Below are 23,315 nucleotides of genomic sequence, written 5' to 3'. Positions count from 1 at the left end.
ACCCAGAAGTATCTGTGTAGCAGCCACAATGAATCCAGATCATGAGCTTTATTAACTGATCAAAGTCTCTTCTTTCATCTTCTGTATCATTCAGTTTGCATTGGTAATGCCCATTATTGTAATGCTTTTTTAAGACCAGCAAAACTTTATTTCACTTTGGGTTAGCTGGGATAAGTGATGGATGGAGGGAATTTTACTTCAGCCACAGAAATCCTAAACAGGAAGGAGGAGCAGAGTTACAGTGGATCACTATCCAGCAGGGAAACAAGGTTTATTTCAATTTCTTGGCCATGAGTGAGATTTACTGAGTGGGCAAATTAGGGAGACGACACCATCAGATCCCGAGCCCTCCATGTGTTAATCAAGAGACGGCTGCTGTGCTACATCCATAAATAATGAATAAATTAGGAGCTAAAGCTGAAAGGACAGTTTATTTGTACCATCTTCACGTGAACACATTCAAGAACATCACAGATGAAGAAACATTAAAAACTTCCACACTACATAAAGCAAGAAAAATAGTTTTTCTTTCAGGTGGTTTCAGAAAAACAGAAACATCAAACATCTCCAAGACTCTCTTTGAAAGAACTAAAAACCTTTGTTATCATGGTCCAATCATGAGTGAACTCCCCGATGAAGCCTTGTGTGCTAAAACATGTCAGAGTTTTAAAGGTTAAACATGAGTTTCCAAAACGTTTTGCTGGAGAACAATGAACTATTTGACTGAGTTTCAATCATTTACAGACGAGCAAAACCAGGACAGAGAAAAAAGGACAAAACTGACTCAGTAAAAAACAGAAAAGAAGATCCCATGTAGATCTGTATTATGTAGAAGTTCAGCCCAGCAACCAGTTCAGTTCAACACAAGTTTAAATGATTCTATCTGAACTCTGTGGAGCCTGATCTCAAGCTTTTTGAGTCTGACACAGAAACCAGAGGATCTTTCTGTGTCTTCAGATTCACTGTGATCCAGTGATGGGAGTGATTTCAGCCCTGAGTGATCGCGCTGATGTTTGCACAGAGCAGACAATGAGGTGAATGTTTGGGCACATTGGTAACAGTGAAACAGTTTATTAGTAACGTGGGATCGTTTGTGTGCAGAGTATGAACTGAGATTCCTGAAGCTCTTGTCACACTGGTCACAGCTGTAGTTTCCTTCCATGTGTGCACGTTCATGAATGTTACGATTACCTGAATGTGAGAAGCTTCTCTCACAGTGTCTGCACTTGTGTGGTTTCTCTCCTGTGTGGACTCGTTTGTGTGTTTTAAGCTGACCTGCAGTGGTGAAGGATGACCCACACTGATCACAGAGGTGCTTTTTAACCCCACTGTGAATCAGTTCATGTCGTTTTAAGCGATGTGATGTGGTGAAGCTTCTCCCACATTCTTTGCAGTATTTCAGTTTGTCTCCAGTGTGTCTACGTTGATGTACTTTTAGGGTATTTTGCTGACTGAAAGTTTTTCCACAGAGGTCACAATGAAAGTCTTTCCCACCACCACAGTGATGACAGGGTTGAGAACTGGATCCATCTGTGTCGCTCTGCTTCTAAACAAAGACACAAAGACAGTGTAAGTCAGTCCTTCAACATTTGTATCCTGAACGTCGCCTGAAATAAAGAGCATCTCTGCAGACGTCCAACTACATTTGACTGTTTCAGTTAACACACTCAGTTTACTGGGCTGCAATAACTACAATACTACCACCATAATACTACAGTAATACTAAAATCATAACTGAAAGGAAAATCTGAATAATCACTCAGAGCTGCTTTTCCATGCAGTAGAATTGCTAACATGCTAACACAGTTTAATGAGCAGAGTTGTTCCAAACAGTCAGGCTAAAATGACAAGATAACAATATAAATACATACCTCACAGTAGCTGCACTTGTAGAGTCTCTTTCTGGTGTGGATCTGTTGGTGTTCTCTCAGGTAACGTGGAGATTTAAAAGTCTTCTCACACAGGTCACATCGATAAGGTCTCTCCTCAGTGTGGGTAAACATGTGTTGTTGTAACTGTGCGTCTGTTGTAAACTCTTTGCCACACTGTTCACAGCAGTACACATCATGTCTAGTGTGAATGCGTAGGTGTGTATTTCGGTTCTCTCTCCGGCTGAAAGTTTTTCCACAGATGTCACAGCTGTATGGCTTAATTCCAGAGTGGGTAACTAGATGCCTCTGTAAGCTGCTACTGTGAGTAAAAGCTCTGCCACACTGATCACAGCTGTACGCTTTAACTCCAATGTGGATGAGTTGGTGTTTTTTTAGGTAACCCTTCAAGGAAAAAGACTTTCCACACAAGTCACAGCTGAACGGTCTCTCTCCAGTGTGGATGACCTGATGCCGTTTTAGTTTAGCCCTCACAGTAAAACCCATCCCACACTCGTCACAGGTGTGTTTTTTCTCTCCCTTTCTTCTGTGAGGTTTGTCGGCCTCCTGAGAGCGCTGACTTCTGGCTCCATGTTGGTCCTGCAGTGACAGAGATACAAACAGAGGCAGTGAGTGAAATGCAGTCGTGGAACAAACTCAACCTTCAAACTCCATTAACACTAGTTTTAAACCTGAAGGTGGAGCGTGGCACCAAACACATTAAAGGTCTCTTATCCCCACCTGCTGGTAGTTCTAACACATTACATCCAACCTGCTGTTAAAGATAATTCATGCACACACACACACACACACACACACACACACACACACACACACACACACACACACACACACACACATTATTTTATAATTTAGATTATTTTGTTGTTTCCTATTACATATTTCTATAATTTGTATAGATTTATACAGATTTATTCAGTGATAATAAATCCTATGTTTGTTTATTCTAAAGGAACCCCGTTAGCTTCCACAACAGATGTTGCTCGTCTTCCGTCAAATACTCACATAAAATATTACACAATAAAGTGGATTCAAGATATCCACATAATTTCACTCTTACATCCACAGTGAGGTTTCACAATTGTTCAAACATAAGCAATCAATAATAATAATATCAATAACATTGAGGCACATTACACAAATTTCAAAAACAAATCATGTCTTACAATATTTACAACAACTAAAAGCTCTGTAAATCGGCTTTTAAGTGTTCATTGAAGTTTTGAATAATTCTCTAATTTTTTAAGGCAACTTATTCCACTTAAAAGTTGCTCTAAATGTAACAGTTTTACAAAACGTTACTTTTAACTCGAGCATTTACTAAATTGCAGCTTGTTGAAAACTGTGTAATATGATGATGTATTTCATCTGGATACTGCAGCTGAGCAGAATAAATGTGGTGTGTTTAACAGAATTGCTTTCTTTAGAACTACAAGTAAGCCATAGAATATTTTAGCCTGTACAGGAAGCCAAGAAAGGTTATTATGCATTTTATCAATATTAGTATAGTATGAACATCTTCACACTAATCTGGACGCCTTATTCTGGACTAACTGAAGTCTGTTAAGATCTGTCTTATTAGCTGCTGACCAAATGATTGAACAATACTCCAGATGAGACATTACTAGTGCATTAATGACATCTTTCATAATGAAGAAGTGATACACAAAGAGCATTTCATAGCCATAGCTATGCCTTGTTGGCAGAGTTATGTGACATTAGTGATGTTTGTACTTTCAGCATTAACTTGGTTTTAAAGCCTTTAAAATATACGCCGTTCAATAGTCGACCTTAATCTGACAGAGAATGTGATGATTTTGTGGATAATTAAAGTCAGTCATATATCCACAAACACAACAAGCTGAAAGTCAGTGATGCTGCTCGGTTTGCAGTCCTGAACATCACGGCACAAGCAGGATCCACTGCACTGTTAATGTTAGCTGTGTTATATTGCTGCCTCTGTTCGGTGGTGTCGAGCCAAACGCACTTTAACGTGTGTTTGAACGAGCTGACGGTTCACTCGTTAAGCTGAAAGAAAGATGCTTTAATCACAGCAGTCACACATGTGTCCACTGCACCATCTGGAACTCTTCTTGTTTACACTCGTAATAACACAAACACTAAATCCTGCTTCTCTGGTGCTGTTGTGTAGCAGTGTGTACACCTGAGACTGTCACCTGTCTGTCTGTCCTGCACTCTCTCTCTGTTTCTTTCTCTCTGATTGTGGAATAAAAGTATGAACATGTGTTTATAAGTTACACTTGTGTTTGAATCCTGCAGCTTATCACACATTTGATTTCCATGTGTGACGACTGCAAGTGTCCAGAGTGAGGACAGACTGAGGGAGCCACTGCTGCACATCATCTGTGAGGCTTTGCAGCCCTGATGATCCACCAGGACAAACTCAGCAGTGTGTGAGGAAGAGGAGGAGGAAGAGCCAGCAGCTGCTGACAGATGGAGGGAATAGACAGACTGTTCCCTGTTTGTGAAGGACTGCTAGGAAAGTTTAACATAACTGTCTGTGCTGAATCAGTCTTATTAGGTAATGTTCAAATAATGTGATCATCCCAGTGTTTTCAGTGTGGGAGAAAGTACTCAGGGCCTTCAAGTTACACACTATGAAAGGCAGCAACAAGTTTAATGTTCAGAAACCTAAAGTCTGTATCAGCAGCAGGATGGAGCTAAAAATAAATGTTGGTTTCAGTTCTATGAAGCTTTGAGTATTTTGGATCAGTAGCTGCTGTGTTTGTTGCATCATATTGCTGTAACTGTTTATATGCTTTATATATTCTGAGCTAAGTTGATCTATAGTGTTACATCATATTCTATAAGGATGTTATGTGTTTGTAGACTTTCTGCCCAGTTTGACCCATTTAGCAGACGTCAGCCTGTTTAAGGCTCTGATATCTATTCTGTGTGACTTACAGCAGTTATGACATGGTCTGATTTTCTCACCCAATAAAGGAATATTTCATATATCAGTCTACTCTTCGTTCTATCAGACACAGTTATCACAGCTCCTACATTTGCTTTTTACACATATATGTAAGCATTGAGCCACATTTAGTACCAACATATTAAATGAACAATATTTGTCCCTTATATATGATACATCTGTATACACACTGTCACAGATACTTGTCTGTGAGTGAAGTGATTAAAATAATAACTATAATATTGGCCATATTATATTTACATTACCACAGTGAGATGACTTTAGTCTCATGAACAACATCAGCTAATTGTTATTTACAGCTAATCTTAAACGACTGTTCAGCACAGAAATGAAGCCCAACAATCATGTTTCACAGTCCTGTGGTCTCAGCCTCAGATACTCATCAAATCACACAGAGCTCATGTAGAAACAAATGAACTAAATATGTTCTCCTTCATTTCTGTCAAACAAAGCTGTATGAAACGTTTCCAGCTGTTAGTATCATGGTTGCTAGGCAACCTGGGCAGCGCGACGGAGGCTAGACGTCCCATTTCACGAGCCTACGAGCCTCGCACTTCGGCCTTAGCGGTCTTTGAGTACGCGGCCCTTGAGGACTTTAAAGCTGCAGAACCTGAATCGGGATACAGCCATGATGATCTCCAGCCTCGTGCTCGCCAACATTCTCACCTGAGTTAAGAAGACGATCACTGAAATGGTCTCAGCAGGTCCTTTGATGACAGCAATGAAATGCAGTGGTAAGGCTTTTTGGGGATTAAGTTCGTTTTCATGGCAAAGAAGGACGATGCAGTTCATCTGATCACTCCTCATAACATTCTGGAGTGCAGGCAAAATGCTATTATAAAAACTTAAGCAGCAACTTCTCCAGGTTCCAATATTTATGCAATTCTCAAACCTTTTGGCCACGACTGTATAACCTCTTCTGAAGTTTAGTGGATATTATACATGGTTATGCTCAGGATGTGTCGGCCAGTTTCCACTGGAAACGCCTTTTGGTTAAACTGTCAGCGAGGAATTTGCATTTGCACTGTTACATTTTTATATAACTTTAATGCACATAAACAACAGCTGCTTGTTTCAGTGAAAATACATTGATGGCTTTTTAATAAAGTTGTGCAGCTGTAAAGTATTTTGTCTGGTGTCAATTCTATCGTCAGCTACATCGTTATGGCAAATGTTCAAATGTATATGGTGATAAATATCTTTGGTCATATGGTCCTGCTCTGTCTGTCACCTTCTGTGTTGAGCTCATTGTTTCCTCTGTAGTGGCTGAGCTGAGTCCAAGTAGCTGAAAATGTTCCTCTGCTGCTCCGTCAGACTCTCCTCCTCCTGCTGATCAGCTGGGACACAAAACAGATCTTTGTTAGGCTCCACACTGCACTGAAGAGTCAAAGTGTCTCATATGTTCATCTGACAAGTAAAAGAACACATTTTTGTTTCCTGAGGTGGGCAACTTGTTGGAAACAAACACAAAAGGTTTGAGCACTGATACCAGGGACTGTGCAAAACGAGGGATTTAGGAAAAGGAAGAGAGAGAGCAAGAGAGAGAGATGGAAGAGCAGGAGAGAGAGATGGAAGAGCAAGAGAGAGAGATGGAAGAGCAAGAGAGAGAGATGGAAGAGCAAGAGAGAGAGAGCCAGGGCATCGATTACTTTGCTCGCCCTGAACCTGCCATATTACAGGCCTTCTTAGATTACCACCCACAGCAGAACAGTAGCAGTGCAGTTGTGATGAGGGTGTTCAGCTGTAAAGATGGCACCAACAGGAAGTGGCTTACTTATTGCAAAGAACGCCATTTATTGTTCTGCTTTGTGTGTCTGGCATTTGCAAGGCTGACTGACACCAGCACATTTATAACAGGCATGAGTGACTGGCGACATATACATCTGCGCACAGAGGAGCATGAAAAGAGCAATACACACCAGACCTGTGCTGAAGCTTTTTTCTTAAGGTGCTCAAAAGGCAACATCAGGAGCTTGTTTGCTGGCAGTCAGTTGTCAGCTCACAGAGCACAAGTGAAAAAGAGACGGCAAGTTTTAGAGCGTATGGTGGATGTGATCAAAGTACTTGGGAAGAGGGGACTCAGCTATAGGCATGTGGAGAATGAGGCTGCATACACTTTAGGTGATAACACCATCGATCATGGTAACTTTCTGGAACTGATTGTGTTATTAGGCAAGTATGATATGTGCCTTGGAGAACATTTGAATGACTGCATTGAAAAAAGCAAGAAGTTGCATCAGACCAGTGGATCAAGAGGTAGAGGATCTCTCATCACCCTACTCTCCAAAACAACTGCCAACTCAGTGATTGATGCACTTGGCCATCTCCTTCAAGAGAGCATCGCCAGTGATGTCCAGAAAGCTGGGATGTTTTCTGTTCAGCTAGACACAACCCAAGACATCACAGGTTATGATCAGTGTTCAGTAATCATCAGGTATGTTACTGAGTCTGTGCAGGAGAGGCTTGTCTCCATAGTGAGGTGCGAAGCATCCACGGGGCAGTACTTTGTAAACTTGCTTTCCGGAGTTTTAGAGCATCTGAATCTAGACAAGGCCATGTGCATTGGGAATGCAACAGATGGTGCTTCAAATATGCAGGGCCAGTACAAAGGCTTTTCAGCACTTATGACTGCCCAGTCTCCAACTCATGTGCATGTGTGGTGCTATGCACACATACTTAATCTTGTGATTGCTGACACAACACAAAGTGTCATTGAAAGTGGATCACTCTTTAATTTACTTAATGACATAGCTGTGTTCATCAAGGAGTCCCATCACAGGGTTAATCTGTGGGAGAAACAAACCAAAAACACAAGACACAGACGCCTCAGTCCAATAGGTGAGACACGGTGGTGGGCCAAGCATGATGCCCTCCAGAAAATCTTTGGACATTTTGGAAAACCAGATGATGGCCTCTTCGTTGATGTAGTGCTGACGATGGAAGCCATTGAAAAGAGGGAGAAAGAAAAGCCAGCTGTTTGTGCCAAAGCACGAGGCTTTAAAGAGTGTCTCTTGAAGCATGAAACTGTGTTAACAGCACAGATATTTCTTAGAGTGTTTGAGCAAACAACTCCTGGGTGTGTGTTAACACACACGAAACTCTGGCTGATTGGGTCCCACACCCAATTTCACACCTTGGCTCAGGTGATTAGAGGATCATCAGGGGGTCCTTTTGTCCCTCTGTGGGGGTCACGGGGTCACTCCCACTAGGTTTATATCTGGGACTCTCCACCATTTGACCTTAGAACTGAAGAAGCTTCTCGGATGAGAGGTGAAACGTCTTCAAGCAACTTAAAGAAGTCCAGACGCTTTTCTTTGCAAGCTCCTTTGACTACGATGACCTGGATGACTGAGAACCTTCACAGACATATGATAACTGGAGTGTGCAGCGTTTCCATGCGCAGTTTTCCTGCATCTTGACTCATGTGTGTGGAGTGTTCATAGCATCAGCATCATGTTTTTGTTTATTTGTTTTGTTGGGTTGAAAATAATTAAATAAACGTGTGATCATGCCTATGGATCACCATGGCACATATCTCCAGCCATATGATTTATTTATGCAGATGACAAAGTGAGTGTGAATGTGTCTGACATCACAGTGTTTTTGTGCACTGTGCAAAAGTAATTGCCTCTGATTGTGAGTGAGAGCAGTGATTTTGCGGATCACAAGCTATTGTAAAGGGAAAAAAAAGAGTGAAAAAGAGACAAATTACATTGTAGACGAAGAAAAATAATCATAGGAAAAAGGTTTTGTGTTGATCAGCCGAAAAACAACTACAATGTCATTTTCTGCTTTTAAGAAAGGATTGTTCACACAAACACAGAGAGAGAGAGAGATGTGTTGATTAAGCAGTGATGATGATAATGAACATGTCTTAGTTTGTCACTTTCAGGTGAAAAGCAGACCTGAATCAATTTTCCACATGCAGCGGTCGGAAGAAAGTTATAGTTTAACATCATTGGAAACGTTCAGGCCAAGTTTCTGGCTGACTTATTTACAGCACCATGTGTTTCTCAACCTCACAAGCAAGCTCACACCTCCCTGAAGACAAGGAATGCAGCTCCAAAGCAATAACATGGCAGATAAAGAGACAGCAGCAAAGTCCTGAACAAAGAGTCCCAGCGAGCAGCAGCAATGTGGACAAACAGCACCAGAGAAGAAGAGCAAACCCATCATCCTGACTGATCGGATGAATGGCACTGTGTTTCCAACAAGCTGCAACTTCACTATGCATGTGAAGAAAACTTTTGAGGAGAACTGAGGAGACTGTTGGAGTTTGACATTTGCCACCTGTGGAGTAAAATGGCAAGAAGAGACAGTTGAACACAGGACAAAGCTGAAGGAGAACTGCCGGCTGTGAACTGTTGAAAGTGGGAGAGGACAAGAGAGTGAGATGACAAAAGAGTGAGAGAAAGTGGAAACACAGAGGAATGCTGTTATTAAATGTGGGAAATCAAAATTTGGGTTAGCAAACCTGGGGAAAAGAAAACTGACTGCTTAAGTTGGAAAATTGAGACGGAGTCTGAAACAAATAGAAACATACAAAATCACACAAACAAGCAGAACATGCATTAACCCTACTAACAATTCCAAACACAAAATGACTCATGAAGACTCATAGCACATTAGTTAAGAAATGATTAAATAATAGCAGAGAAGTGTGTAGGAAAGGCAGGTTTAAGAACATGCTCTGCTGGAGATGCAGCTCCACAGACATGCATTAGACCTGCCTAATAACACAAACACCCATGCAATGAAAATTAGCTTGTTATCTTTCATCAGTGTAAAATAGTGTCAATTTAGCAGACACTTGTTATCAAATACTGAATTTATCCTAAAGAAAAAAAAATTGACTCTCTAGGTTGCAGGACAACAATTTAACCTTTGTGGGGGAAAAAGGATCCTGGTTTGACTAACCAGTGATCAGACAATAAATTTAGTGTTAAAATGGTAAATTGGGAGAAGCTTCCTGCTTGATTAATGCAGCAAGTAATTTACTGTATGAGGGAAATTCTATTTTTGTGATACTATTTTGAACATGCTTTCCTGTTGTCCTGTCAACTTAGTGGGTTAATAGCTGATATGCAAATTAGTTGATCGGTTTTAGATTAATGAAAGGTGACTGAATTCTAGCACGAGTGAATGAGATGTGTTGGAGTTGTTGTGTTGAGTGGAGACTCTAAAACACTGAGTTTCCTGCTTTGATGTGCGAGTGAATTCTGTATCTAGATACACAACTCTGAATACATCAGAACAAACTTCTTTTATGAAGTGCATGACAGCATGTCACATGTTTTATGATGAAGGGAAAAGGAAAATTGAATAAAATAGATCTGTGGCCTAAATGAGTGAAGAGCACAGACCTGGTGATTAAACTCATAGCTAATAAGACACATTAGGCTTATGTGTGTGTTGTGCAGCTGATGGTTGGCTTGGAGTGAATCTAGCTGATGATTTTTCTTCTGTTGTGAAGTCGAGCCTGCCGATTAGTATGATGGTATGATGAACCATGCTAATGGTATGATTTACCCTCCTGAGATGAGGAGTTTGTGTCATGACTTAACAAGGCCTTTTTATTTTGATACTTTCACAGTGCACTGAAAGTTTTGTTTGATAATCTCTGTTATTTTTCATTTTATCTTTTGAACAGGCACTGATTTTGTTTGTCTATTTCTTTTCTTTAAGCAGATCTGCACGTCAGAAATTAAAAGTGCTATACGACCTGTCGAGAAAGCCTTACAAGTGAGTTTTCTCCACATTAAAATGGGCTCAGGAGAAAGCCACTTATTTGGGACAATTATTAAATGAATGTCCCAGCCTAAACCGGATTCAGCAAGGTAATCCGATCTAGAAGTTCTTTTTCTTTTTGAAATGACGTCATTTTGCTGGAAGTGGAAACTAAATGCGACGACAGGTTCCACTATCAGCAAAGAATGAATGAATGAATGGAAATAAAGAACAAACTGACTGACTGGTAAAAGCTGACAGGACATGACCACGACTCAAGGTTAACCTCCACCTAGACAGGACAAAAGGGTGGATGAATTTATGTGTTTTTTGTTACAGGAGCAGAAAGATGACAGCAACATTCGCGGTTGCATGACGATTTAATCTTTTAAATGCCATCTTTTCTGTCTGTGAATTTACTATGTGTGTGTCATCCACTAACTTGTGTTGCTCACAGACATTACTGTGAGAAAGTGTACACACCTGCGCAGCGCTAACATTTACATTTCTTTTTACAGCAGATGATTAATCATGTGTTTGATCATGTGATTTATAAGAGGATTAGTTAATGTTTTCCTACTACAGGATTTCTGGGTTTATATGTGACTGTCATTCTTTCCACAGCTAGGGTTGGCTACCTTTATGGTGTTTTTATGGCACCTCTGGAACCTGTTGACCTGTGTCTGACCTCCGTCTGACCACAGTCAATGTGTATTGCTAATGTTTGTTTCTTTGAGAATGCTGTGGAGGATTCGGCACAAGCGGTCAAGTGACATGAGTAAAACAAATAAGAGGTTACGGTGTTTATGGGAAAGTTGAATATGGGCTCTTAGCTGGCCACTTTGAGCCCATAGGGATATATGAGTGGAGTGAATTTGCTTAAGAGAAGTCACTGATTACATTAATGTTAACTGAGCACATGGGATGATCCATGTCTGAGGCAAATTAGGGAAATAATTGTAGTTTCCCGATTTGAGAAAACCTGCACATGACACTTGTCTTGCTGATGTTGAATGCTTATTACTCTTCTGATATATTGTTTATAAGAGTGAAGTTGATTTTATTGTATGCAGGCTCCTGGTGGAGCCAGTTTTTAAGACAGGGATCCTGGTTTGGTGAGTTGACGCATGGTTGTCCATGCGTCAAGAAGTGGGGTCCAGAATTAACATTAAACAATGTTTACTATTATTGTTGCAGTGATTTGTGTGATTAGCTGTTTATTTACAAGTATTAAATCTATGCAAGTGGTGCACCCATGTTCAGATGAGGCTTTGATGGCCTATTAGTGAAGTTCACTGAACTAAAGAATGTGGTTTGATGATTGTTGACATGCTCTCCAAATAGAAGTCTTTCTGAAATACAGGTGCAGCAGTGAGAAGCGAGAAACATTCCAGGCATAGCCCAGGCAGTGGTTGAGGTCAAAGGTCAAGCTGGTTGGGGCCCAGCATGAGATCAGACCTTGGAGCCACAGCAAGGACCATGAAACTGCCTGCAAAATAGCGGAGAGACCCTCCTGGATTTATCAGAGCCACTGCAAAGAGGTCGAGGTCCCAGGAAACCCCAGCACCCTCAAGACAGCACAATAGAGAAATCTCACACTTGGTTGTTTCGGTGGTGAGGGGGGAGTGCTGATTGAGCCCCCGTAGGGTAAGCTCGCACTTCAACCTCCAGCCTCTGATCAACTCTAGGGCAACCAAGTGCCAGGCGTGACAGCTGAATCAGCAGAACCAGGAGGAAGGCAGAGAAGCTGAGTGTTTTGAGACAGATCCAGCAGGCCCAAAATCAGGACTATCCATGACGAGAAGGAGTGCCTAAGAGGATCGTCCACAGGATGGGAGCTGAGGCCAGGAGAGAGACTTCAGGAGGATCAGAGATCATCTTCAGCAGCGTAGGGACAGGAAAACTCGAGGGATGACGGGAGCGTGCCAGGCTCCATCGACAGCGCAGAAGGAGTTCGAGGATGACATCATGATTCTGTGAAAAGCACAGGAACCAGAAGCTATGGTGGTGATGACAGCAGTTTCCTATGAACATCACCTAATGCTGTGCCACTGTACTGTGAATACGATGATACCCTGAAGACTGCTGGGATCACAACAGCAGTAAGATAACGGAACCCTGCACCCTTTCCACAGAGGTGTTTCTCTGCAGAGCGTGGACAATGAAGGAGTCATAAATATCCCCCTCACAGGACGAAGGCTTGAATGAGGTGGTGGGGGTTGGTAGAGGCCATAAAACTAGAGTGCTGAGAGGTCTGCAGCTTTGGAAATAGCTGAGACCCATGTTGACAAACAACAAAACTAACTAGTATGTTTGAATGTTTATTCTACATACATTCGGACTCTGGTCCTATGGACAGTGATGGAAACAACTGGAAGAGACATTCATGACGCCCTGCAGAACTCAAACCACTCTGCAGAGAGACATGTGATTTGCACACCCAGAGAAAACACCACCAAGCTGAGATGGTTTTGAAAATGTTACTTTCTTATTTTCACTATTAAATTAACAATTTCTTTGTTTGCTTGTAGGATGCAGTTTGCCATGAGATGAGATCACTGAATGGGATAACTAGGGATGGGTATCGTTTAGGTTTTATCCGATACCGGTGCCAAATCGGTACTTTTGAAACTGTGCCGGTGCTCAAACGGTGCTCGAACCGGTGCTTAAAGAATGGAGAACACAAAATTGGTCCAAAAACCTCTCATATTCAGCTGGTTTTTTGTAAAAAGATAACAATGTTAGCCTTTTCTGCAGCTATGGGGTATATATGGTATCACTCTTAGCTGGAAGCAGTGCTTAAACAATGGAAAAAATACAAACTTTGTCCAAAAACCTCTCATATTTAGCTGTTTTCCACTTTTTCTTTGGTCGTTTTAGCTTTTTTGGCCAGGGTGAAGGGAGTATCTGTCATCAAACAAGGAGACAGCCGCATGTAGCTATGATGATGTTTGCTAGTTCACCTTACATGCATTAATGTAATAACGTGGTTAGCCTACTCAATGTAAATTACACACGAACAACATTAAGCTACTCACGCAGAGAAGAACGGCTGCTGCTGCCATCCAATACGGCGCATTTCTCGGCTTTTAAAAAAAAAAAAACCGCTATGCGTCGCCAGGTGTTTCATCGGATTCGAGGTGTTACTTCCTTTGACAGTATCACAGTATCAGCTTAAAGCACTTGTTGCTGCTGAGTTTGCATATTTTGCTGTGAAGTACAGCCAGATTTTTGACCGCTTTGCCTTGGGCATTTTTAATCTGTAGCTCTGCATAAAAGAACGTACGTACCTGGACCCGCCTACTATCCTCGGAAACGTAAAATGATTGGCTAGAAGTGTATCACAGCTCAGGAAAAAAAAGCACCGAAATAAAGCACCGAAATGTGCGCTGCTTTTCGGTCTGGTTACTACCGTTTATGTCAGAACCGGTGCAATCATGGCACCGGACACCGGTACTCATCCCTAGGGATAACCGCTAATACATTTGTTAAACTGTGTATTTTTTCAGTAATTTAGGGTGATTTGACATATGCTGAATATAACAATGTTTGCATTGAAACTGTCAGACATTAGGTATTCGTAACTGGGGACTTTTCAAGCATAAACGTCAAAAAGGGGGGAATGTTAGATTTTGTATTGTTGATTGTCATTTATGCTTAGAAACATTTACTCATATATGCTTAGAAGTATATAATCATTGGTAGATTGAAAGGATGTCTCATCCTAAAAGAGGTCTGTATTAACTCTGTGTAGAGGGGGGTGCATACATTCCTCTGCACAGTGTCCTGGCATGGATCACACTCCCTAGGAGAGTTTATCTTTGATTTATGGTATAGCAAGCACACGTATATCTGTTTAAGTATAAGAGCCTTTTGTTAGATGGACCCAGACGTCCTGGCACCAGCTAGCACCAGAGTCTACACAGGGTCACACCCACATACACACACACACACCCACATACACAGGCAAGGTACTCTTTGTTTGTATGTAGACGTCATATGTTAATGAACTTATGCATATTCATGTAACCTCAATAAAAGAACAGTGGTACGGGAGAACGGACGAGAGCAACTGGGGTCAAGCGAAGGGACGGCGCGTTGTCCGGTTTTCTCCCGTGCACGAGAAACATGAAGCTTGCCTACTTGTGTCTTGCTTTGCAGTGTAATTATATTGTCTCCAACGTTCCAGCGGATGGGTTCAAGCTACAAACCTATCATAGGTAACGAGGTAAGTTCCATGTCTGAGTCAGAGTCGTCTGGGCAGTGTGCCATTGCGATTTCAAAAAAATTAAGCCGCTCCAGGGCACAGCGCAGTTATTGATATAGCAGTAAAAGAGTCAGTTAGGTCAGACTAGAAAGACAAAACTGCAAAAATGCGTTCAAGATTAAATTTAGAAAAACCACATATAAAATTTCGCCCAACAACTGAAATTAGACTGGAGTGATCAGAACCATGTTATTACAATAGCATGTCTGCAACACTAGAGCTCAATGCAAGATTAGTTTTAAGTCGTTTCGTTATACTGAGCCGAAGACCAGCACCAACGGTTGTAGTCGGCCAAGCTATCACTTACATGTGCTACAGTCAGTCTCAGCAGAGGGAAAGGGGAATGAAAAGCCAGCAGAAATGTTCATGTCCAGGCTCTCCACAGAAGAATTAATCCTTAGAAGACGAAACCAACAACAAATAACAAATCCACGGAGTCCATTCGCGTCGCGGAGTCAGCTTCTCTCTTTTTCTTTCTCCTAAGCGGAGCAGCGGCACACCACGGTATCCAGAAATTAGTCGGGTCCCACCTGAGCTGAGGCTGCGGCCATGGCTGGAGAAAACGTCTGAGCGTCCGCAAAACTGGGGGGATTTCCGAGACAGTTCACGTGCTAGAAGAGAAGAATCCTCGGCGGGATGCAAAAATCGTCTGAAGTCCAAGGGGAAAAAGTTCGGGCGCCAGTTGTAACGTGCAGTGGAGATGAAGCCAGCCGCGGAGGTGTGCAGGTGGATAGCGAATGAGCAACAGCTTCTGACTTTCCAAAAAGTACTCATTTATTTACAATATCAAAAATAAAAGTGCTACCTCTACCACACATTACTAAAGAGCACACTAGTCCGCGTACACACGGGAGCATCCATTACAGGAGGAGTGCGAAGAAGAACAAAAAGGGGGTGACACCAGTCGTGAGACAGGAGGCGCCGCCATGTGGTGATACACTGCATTACAATAGCAACTGTTACAATATAAATATTGTTCTGAGAGGCTTTTTGTTGGTTGAGTCTGAAATTGATTGTATGTACAATTCATATCCTTATAAAACGGCAGAAATATGGTGTTTTATTAATAAACTTACATTCATGGCAGTGGCGTGTCTAGAAAATTTTTGTTGGGGGGGCCAGGTAGGGGCACAGATTTGGAGAAGGGTGGCAGATGTAATTGGCAGATAATGTTTAAAAAAAAATTCTACCAACCATTAACCATAATTCAATAATCCTGTAAACCTAATAACCGAATGCGCTTTTAACTCTTATTAGAATGAGATTTTAACCACTCCGGTGCAAAGTTTTTAGATACTGCGTTGATAAAGTACAAGAGATACAATCAGTGCTTTGTCAGTGTTTACTCAGCATTCAAGGACAGCAATATTTGCATAGTGTTTTTACTGACATATAGTGCACATATGTTTTGGGCAAAAACATTTTTTAATATTAAAATACGAACATTTGTAGCAAACAATTGACAAATTAGCCAATGCCAATGCAAAACTTTATCTGCCTATTAAAAAAAGAAGATAATCTTCTCACAAACTGGTGTTTGATTTTGAAACAGGGAAAAAGTGGGGAAACAAATGAAAAGACTAATATTTGAATGAAACCTGAAAGCAAGTAAATACTTTCTATGCTGCCTTATGGTAAACTTTGGTAATATTGATAAAGAACAACACTGGCTGATGATGAAATACAGTCAGCTGGCATGGTGACACTGCCAGTATTAACCTGCAGGACTGGACCGGTACAGAAAATCGGGCATTTTGACTAGAGACCGGCCCACCAGGTATTAAAGCCATAAAGCCTTTGAATGAAAACAAATGCTGTTGTGACAGTGATGTACAGTTTTGTTGGTATATGTATGATTTCTATACATTTTACGTCAGATAAAAACTTTGGTTGTAAGATTCAGATAATTATTTAATAAAAGCTAGATATTTTAAATGAGAATAAGAAAGAAAAGTATTTCTTTGTGCCCCCTTTCCCTGTTAATGCCCTACCTGCCCCCTGGCAAAAATTTGCTAGATCCACCCCTGCACAGTTACCAGCTGTCAGCTACATAGAAAAGGATCCTGGTGTTATTTGTCTCTCAGAAACAGTTCATAACTTCCCTTCAACTCATTCATGTGACCTAAAAGGTAAACCTGTTTCTCCATCACCTGTTCAGCTCTGATGATTCAGTAAGGACATCTCCTGGTTTCATCTTCATGTTTCCCTCTCACCACATATACAAACCGACATCACCCAGCAAAGTGGGCGATAAATAAATGAGAGAGAAAAGCCGATCAGCTGATCATTGATCAGTTTCATGATTGAAGTAGCAGCAGGAGAGAGAGGGTGAGAGAATGAGAGAAGAAGAGGCAGCTGTGCAGCGTAACGACAGAATAACTCCAGCTTTGTGTCTTTTTCCATTCTAGCTAAAGTCCGGGACAAACTGCGTCTCTTCTCAGCTCAATACGAAACGTGTAATATTTTCTCTGAATGAGGGACCATTCCATTTTTTTAAGGAGCCGTTGGCATGAATAAAATAAAGTTCACTATCAGTAACATCATAGCACCCACCCAGCTGTATAAAAACTCCATCAAGCTGGCTAGAACGCAGTACGAGTTATTGCAACTGAGGGTAAAAAGTCAGCACAACGAAAATAAACTCCACCTAAACTTAGTTTATATCTGACCCAGATAGACTGCAGGTCATAACTTCTTACCTGAAGTTCAGTTCACCTGACACTCGGACTGGCGGCTGCCTCGGGTCTCTCCTCCTGCCTCCCCTTCCCTCATCCACCTGCTGGCCTTTGTGGAAGCCCCGCCATAGCCACCACCAAACAACTGAGTTATTTTTACACATCGACCTGCATCTTATAACTCATAACTCTTATGTTAGCTGCCCTCAGTAGCATACTGTCTGAAATATTCGACGGCTGCAAAAATTCTTTAAGTGTTATTTTTTCCTTGGGATTCTAATTTCACCGAAGTTTACTAAACTCAACAAACTTAATATTACTTACCGGGACATTTATTCTGTCCTCATTTTCTTTCACCGAAAAATTGTTTCCTGCAGTGTTGTCCTTCGTGCTTGGCTCGCCTACCTTTGCTAACGTGATGCGCATAGCGTAGAAGCCGATGCTGCATTCACTTACACTCGGATATCTGAGCTTCACCGTGAAAACATAATCGTACATTTGATATTTGATTGAATTTTATTGTTTTACCTTTGGGGTGGCACCTGGGGTGGCCAGTCTGGTTGGGGGGGTGGCCTGTGCCCCCCCAGGCCACCCCGCTGGACACGCCATTGATTTATGGATATAAAATAGCTAAAAGTATTAACATGCCTCAGAGAAATCACTAATAACACTAAGGGCTGGACGGATTTGATTTGCATTCTTCAAGAAGAGTGTGGTGTCATCAGCTAGCTGGCTGATGATGAGCTCCTTATCAGCTGTGCTGATTCCTTGTATAACAGGTCAAATCTCGGGGTGGAGTCTTAATCATTTTAATTGAGCTATTGCCATTCGTGTACAAGGTTTTGATAGCTTTACAGAAAAATGCCAAATTTTTCCAAAGAGTGGAAAATAAATTGATGTTCAATTGTATCAAAAGCCTTTTAAAAATCCAGGAAGAGAATGAAGCTATAGTCAGATACCAAATCAGAGTAATCAAGTAGATCTAAAACCAGTCTCATGTTCTTAGAAAGGTGTCTGTTTCTCATAAAGCCTGATTGTGTCTCATCGATAATTGTGTCCAAGAACTCTTTCATTCTGTTAGCAAGTACTAAAGCCATAATCTCATAGTCATCATTGAGCAGACAGATGGGTCTCCAATTATCAATAAGAAGTAAGTCTTTGTTTGGCTTTGGAATAAGTGTTATGAGACCCTGAGTAAGAGTAGGAGGGAGGATGTTATTCTCTACACTTCCTATGAAAAGCTGCAGTAAGAACGGAGCCAGGAGATTAGAAAATGATTCATAAAACTCTGCAGTTAAACCATCTGTGCCGGGAGATTTGTTGGCCTTAAGTGCAGAAATAGGATTACAAACGTCCTCCACAGTCAGAGGGCTGTCACAGTGACTTCTATCTTCCACAACAATAGTTTTTAGGTTTTTAATATTATTGAGAAACAGCGTTGAGACATATATATATATATATATATTCTACTTTTCTAAATGATTGACTATTTCAATGGAGAACCTAAATGACACGGACCCGTGTTTGTTATTACATATCTCTATTTTGAATGTGACAAGTCTATCATTGCCTGTTATTCATAGGTATTAACAGAGTTTTTGGCCTTTTTTTCCTCTATAACAGTTAATTGACTCTTTACAGTGGCCTGCTATGGTTAATAATAACATGTTCAGTCATGAGTGAAATCAAAGCTTTTCTTCACTTTAGCATTTAACATTCCCAACAATATAATGTGATACCTTAATTAAAACACAGCTAATAAAACACAATTTTCTTAATGCAAACATCAGTGACTCAACATTAGCAACCAAAGGGTTCAGTCTGCAGCTCACACTCATGTGAAGCTACAGCCTCCCCCTTTAGTCTCTGTCATCCTTCTGCTCCTGCACAAACAAAGCAAGACAAAACCTCCACCCTTCTTCTACAGGCTGGGTGAATTGTTGTGGACATTCACTAATCCTAAAGTCGGCACCGTTTTTGTCTCAGTATCAAGTCAGTTAAACTTTTAGTCGTCAGTCCATCACAGTCCAGTCACATGCATACATCCACACACATTCATACCAGATATTGCTGATAATGGAGTCTCACGCGCAGCCTATTCGAGCCTCCATCACCAGCAAGATGACGTCATCATTTTAAAGGAAAACAGCTCCTTGTTTTTGGACTGGATTGACTCGCTGCAATCCTTTTAGGCTCAGGACTTCTCATGTGATCAATGTCACATATAAGTGAATTTCTCCCAAGCCCATTATAATCATGGAGAAAAACACTTTGCCACTGTTTCCAGTAAGAATATTTTATAGCGCTTTAAAGTTCAACCTCTCAGGTCTGGATTAAAGAGCTGATTTGTTAAATCGGGAACTCACAAAATACCAAAATATCACCACCGGTGGATCACACCTCTCAGATGTTCTTATCTCAGTGCACTGTAACAAAAGCACAAACAAACGCAACCAATAAAATACTAATAAAGTAACAAATACTGGGGCCCATTGCAAACATGTCCAAGCATAAAACCATCTTTCTCTCTCTTAGAGAAAGAAAACAATCCAAACCTCACTGATAAAATCAACCTAGTGTCAAGCAAAACCCAAAAATCAACCAAAACTTCACCAGAAAGTTTTTCTCCCTCCCGGGACAATATTGTGCAGGAATACAGGCACCGTAACTCCTTTTGCACTGACAAAAACATGTTGGATTTACTTGATTCAATAGTGGACACTGGTTGCACACAAAGGTTTTGCTTTGGCAGAAACTTAAACAACTGAGTTAAATCAACACAACCTTTTCATATTCAGTAAAGCTGCATGTTGTGTTCATAAAACACGATTGAAACATGTTCAGATGGAGTAAGTTGAGCTCCTGGAACATTTTAATCCTTCAATTGAAATTGAATGGGTCTACAACAACTACCATCCTCCTATCTCTATCCTGGTTGCAGCAGGGCTGGGAAATAACCCTGAAGTGATAGGTTACCAGGCAGGGTACACCCTGGACAGCTCACCAGTCTATCAGATAGAAACACACAGCCGTTTACATTCATGGATAATTTAGCCCAGGACCTTCTTACTGTGGAGCAACAGCACTAACCAGCATGCCAACAATGGAGGAAATACAGGAAAGCTATGATTTCCTGTATTTGAGGCAGAATTATTTTGTTCTTGCCCTTGACAGGTTAATCCACAATAAATAGCAACAGCATGCATGTGGTGTGTGTGTCGTTGTCTGCCTCTTATAACTCCAGTGATTTTCCTGTAGTTTGAAATCTTATGCGGTGTTGACACAATAATTTGTTGTAAACCAGGAAATTCCCAACTGTGGTAGAAAGCACAGCTTAGCCTTAGCAAATGTTCAAAGAAAAGTCGTCACTTCCTGATTTCTGCTTCACTGATAAATATTGTCACACTGGGGTTTTTGCAAATGATATCAGTGAGCACTGTGTGGCAGCTGGAGTCAGACAACTGAAGCTCCCACAATCAAGACCACAAACAGCTTTCAAAGGAGATTTGAAGCTTTTCTGGCAGCAAGCTTCATGATTTATGGGACTGGAACTGGAACAGAAACTACCTGATCACCAATGGTGAGCTGGCATGGAATTATTTTTATGACATTTAATCAAAGTTATAAATAAGCATGCCCATTAACACATAGTGAGTGAGCATGTTGTCTTCCCACGCAGTGAACAGCGGATGCTAATGTTTTTGTCACTTTTTACAGAGTCAAACTCAAAGTAAGGTCAGTGCTTCCACGCTTTAAACGCTGCACGCTCACACTCTCTCCACACTCGATAGATTATCCATTGTTCATCTGCACACAGCTGCGGTTTTAGTAACGCAGTAACGCAGCGTGCTTACGGGAAAGTAACAGTAATCTAATTACCTTTTTTGCAATAGTAATCCCTCACTTTACTCGTTTCTTGAAAAAAGTAATCGGATTACTTCCCATCTCTGGTCGGAGCTGTGCACTTGTGGGTTCCACCTTGTGTACACGTTTATCTTTGCTGTGTGTACTTGTACCTCTGAGTGGAAGCTGAACTCTTGAGTTCGAGTATCGAAGCATCAGCTGTGACGTTAAAGTCCAAACAGCTCGTTCATTTGACGTGCAAATGAACGAAGGTAACGCCGTTTTCATGTGGATGTGTCACTGAGACACTTTCCACATCCACAGCTCACAAAATGGGAAAACTATAGAAGTATAACAATGAAGAAGTTACTATGTTACGGGTCCCAAGGATGAAGACCTCGATGACAAATATGTTACCTGTAAAAGCAGGTGAAGAGCAGAGTAAGGAAGACACGATGCGTCTCTGCTTTCCTCCAGAACGTGTCTGAGTCTGATTTATTTCACACAAATAAATGCTATAAAACACTAAACATGAGCTTTCAATATACTGTTCAGCTGGTTCCTCATTCACATCAATTACATTTACTTATTTCACAACATCAGTGAAATATACTCTTTTTAACTGGTTCAGTTTCTCAAGTTCACACTTCTTTCCATAACAGCTACATCCTTTTATCATATCAATAAACACATCACATTGTCTTCTGCAGTGTCTTACTGGCTAAACAGTTCTATTCAATAACAGCATTGGTAAATACATTACATTTGTTCCCTCCAGTAATTTACTGGCAAAATCACTATTTAGTGCATCATGAAACACAGCTTGTTGAATCAACCCATGAATGCCTCTGTTAGCTACACAGAGTTGCTCAGAGTGCTTGTGTTACACTAGCTAATCTACTCAGTCACTTTAACAGAACTATTAACATTCACATCTCACAGAACTGATTTGATTGGAGCATTACAACACGTTTGCACAGAGCATAGGAGCGCACTGACTCTGCTTCACGAGCGCTCCACCTAACGAGCGGGCTCGCGGTGCGGTCGCGCGGGACACTCCTCTGGTTTTCTCCCGTGTTTACATATAAATAACTTTGGCGGACCGCCTTAACTCTCCCATTCACATTAACGTGGGTAACCATGGTGACAATAAACAACATTTTCGGTGCGAGCACCGTGTACCGACCTGTAAAAGCAGGTGAAGAGCAGAGTAAGGAAGACACGATGCGTCTCTGCTTTCCTCCAGAACGTGTCTGAGGAAGCAGCGGAAGGTGGGCTCCACTTACTGCTCCCCGAAACCCCGGAGCAAGCACCAAAGTTCCGCCCTCACTGCTTTCTAACATAAAATGAATCCCTGTTACATGGATTTTCTATCCTCTTAAAGAAACTGAAAATAAATACATATAGCAATGAAAAATGTCCCGTTACATGAGTGTTTTACACAAAATAATATTCATGTGGTCATTCCCTCACAGGGGTGCCACAACTACACTGCTGTTTTGACAGAGACACAGTGTGTTTATCTAACTTGGCTGAAGCCAAAGTTCTCCAGACAAATTCAGTCTGTTTCTGCCAAGTGTGAACTCACTGGATGAGCGCCAGATACACAGAATCAAAAAGGGATAAATTACTTTTCTTATGTCATGTTCCCGTCACAAACTGGCTCAAGGAGAGGGGAAGCAGGAGTCCACAGATGAAATGTTCCTATAAATAAAGTGGAATTTATTCAAACTTTACCAAAACTTCAACACATCAAATACAAGCAGTTCAGCAGGGAGTGGATGTGTGTTGCATGTGCCAGGTGGATGCAGAGAGAGGCCAGGGCCACGTTCAAACCTGAACACGCTGCACAGTGTTTTGTTCCATTTGTTAGGGATGAATGAAATGCTTCCTTGAAAGGATGTGTGCAGTCACCAGTGGGCGTGGAAGCATGTGCGCCCTCATTTGGTGGGTGTGCA

General features: G+C 41.3%; 2 protein-coding genes across 5 annotated transcripts in view; both read right to left on the bottom strand.

Annotated features, from left to right (window-relative positions):
* The window catches only part of LOC146672608 (uncharacterized), a 322,020-nt gene that overhangs the window by 88,083 nt on the left and 210,622 nt on the right, over positions 1-23,315 (bottom strand). The gene's annotated exons all lie outside the window — the stretch shown is intronic.
* Positions 413-22,594, bottom strand: LOC146672617 (uncharacterized). 4 transcript variants are annotated; one of them, XM_085387509.1, is made up of 4 exons: positions 21,775-22,594; positions 6,077-6,182; positions 1,872-2,468; positions 413-1,546 (listed from the first exon to the last, which is right to left on the bottom strand). In XM_085387509.1, the coding sequence occupies exons 2-4, from the start codon at positions 6,092-6,094 to the stop codon at positions 854-856; spliced, it is 1,308 nt and encodes a 435-aa protein (XP_085243635.1). In that variant the 5' UTR covers positions 6,095-6,182; positions 21,775-22,594; the 3' UTR covers positions 413-853. The 4 variants fall into 4 exon arrangements, with proteins under 4 accessions (XP_085243635.1, XP_085243628.1, XP_085243642.1 ...); XM_085387502.1 differs by having other exon boundaries at positions 6,077-12,546; positions 21,775-21,855; XM_085387516.1 differs by lacking the exon at positions 21,775-22,594 and adding an exon at positions 17,539-18,483.

Source organism: Rhamphochromis longiceps, linkage group LG3, assembly GCF_057381845.1.
Source record: "Rhamphochromis longiceps isolate RC_006_pf linkage group LG3, R_longiceps_female_GT1.1, whole genome shotgun sequence".
Lineage (NCBI taxonomy): Eukaryota > Metazoa > Chordata > Actinopteri > Cichliformes > Cichlidae > Rhamphochromis > Rhamphochromis longiceps.
The sequence above is the reverse complement of the archived record's forward strand: the minus strand, read 5'-3'. Positions and strand labels throughout refer to the sequence as shown.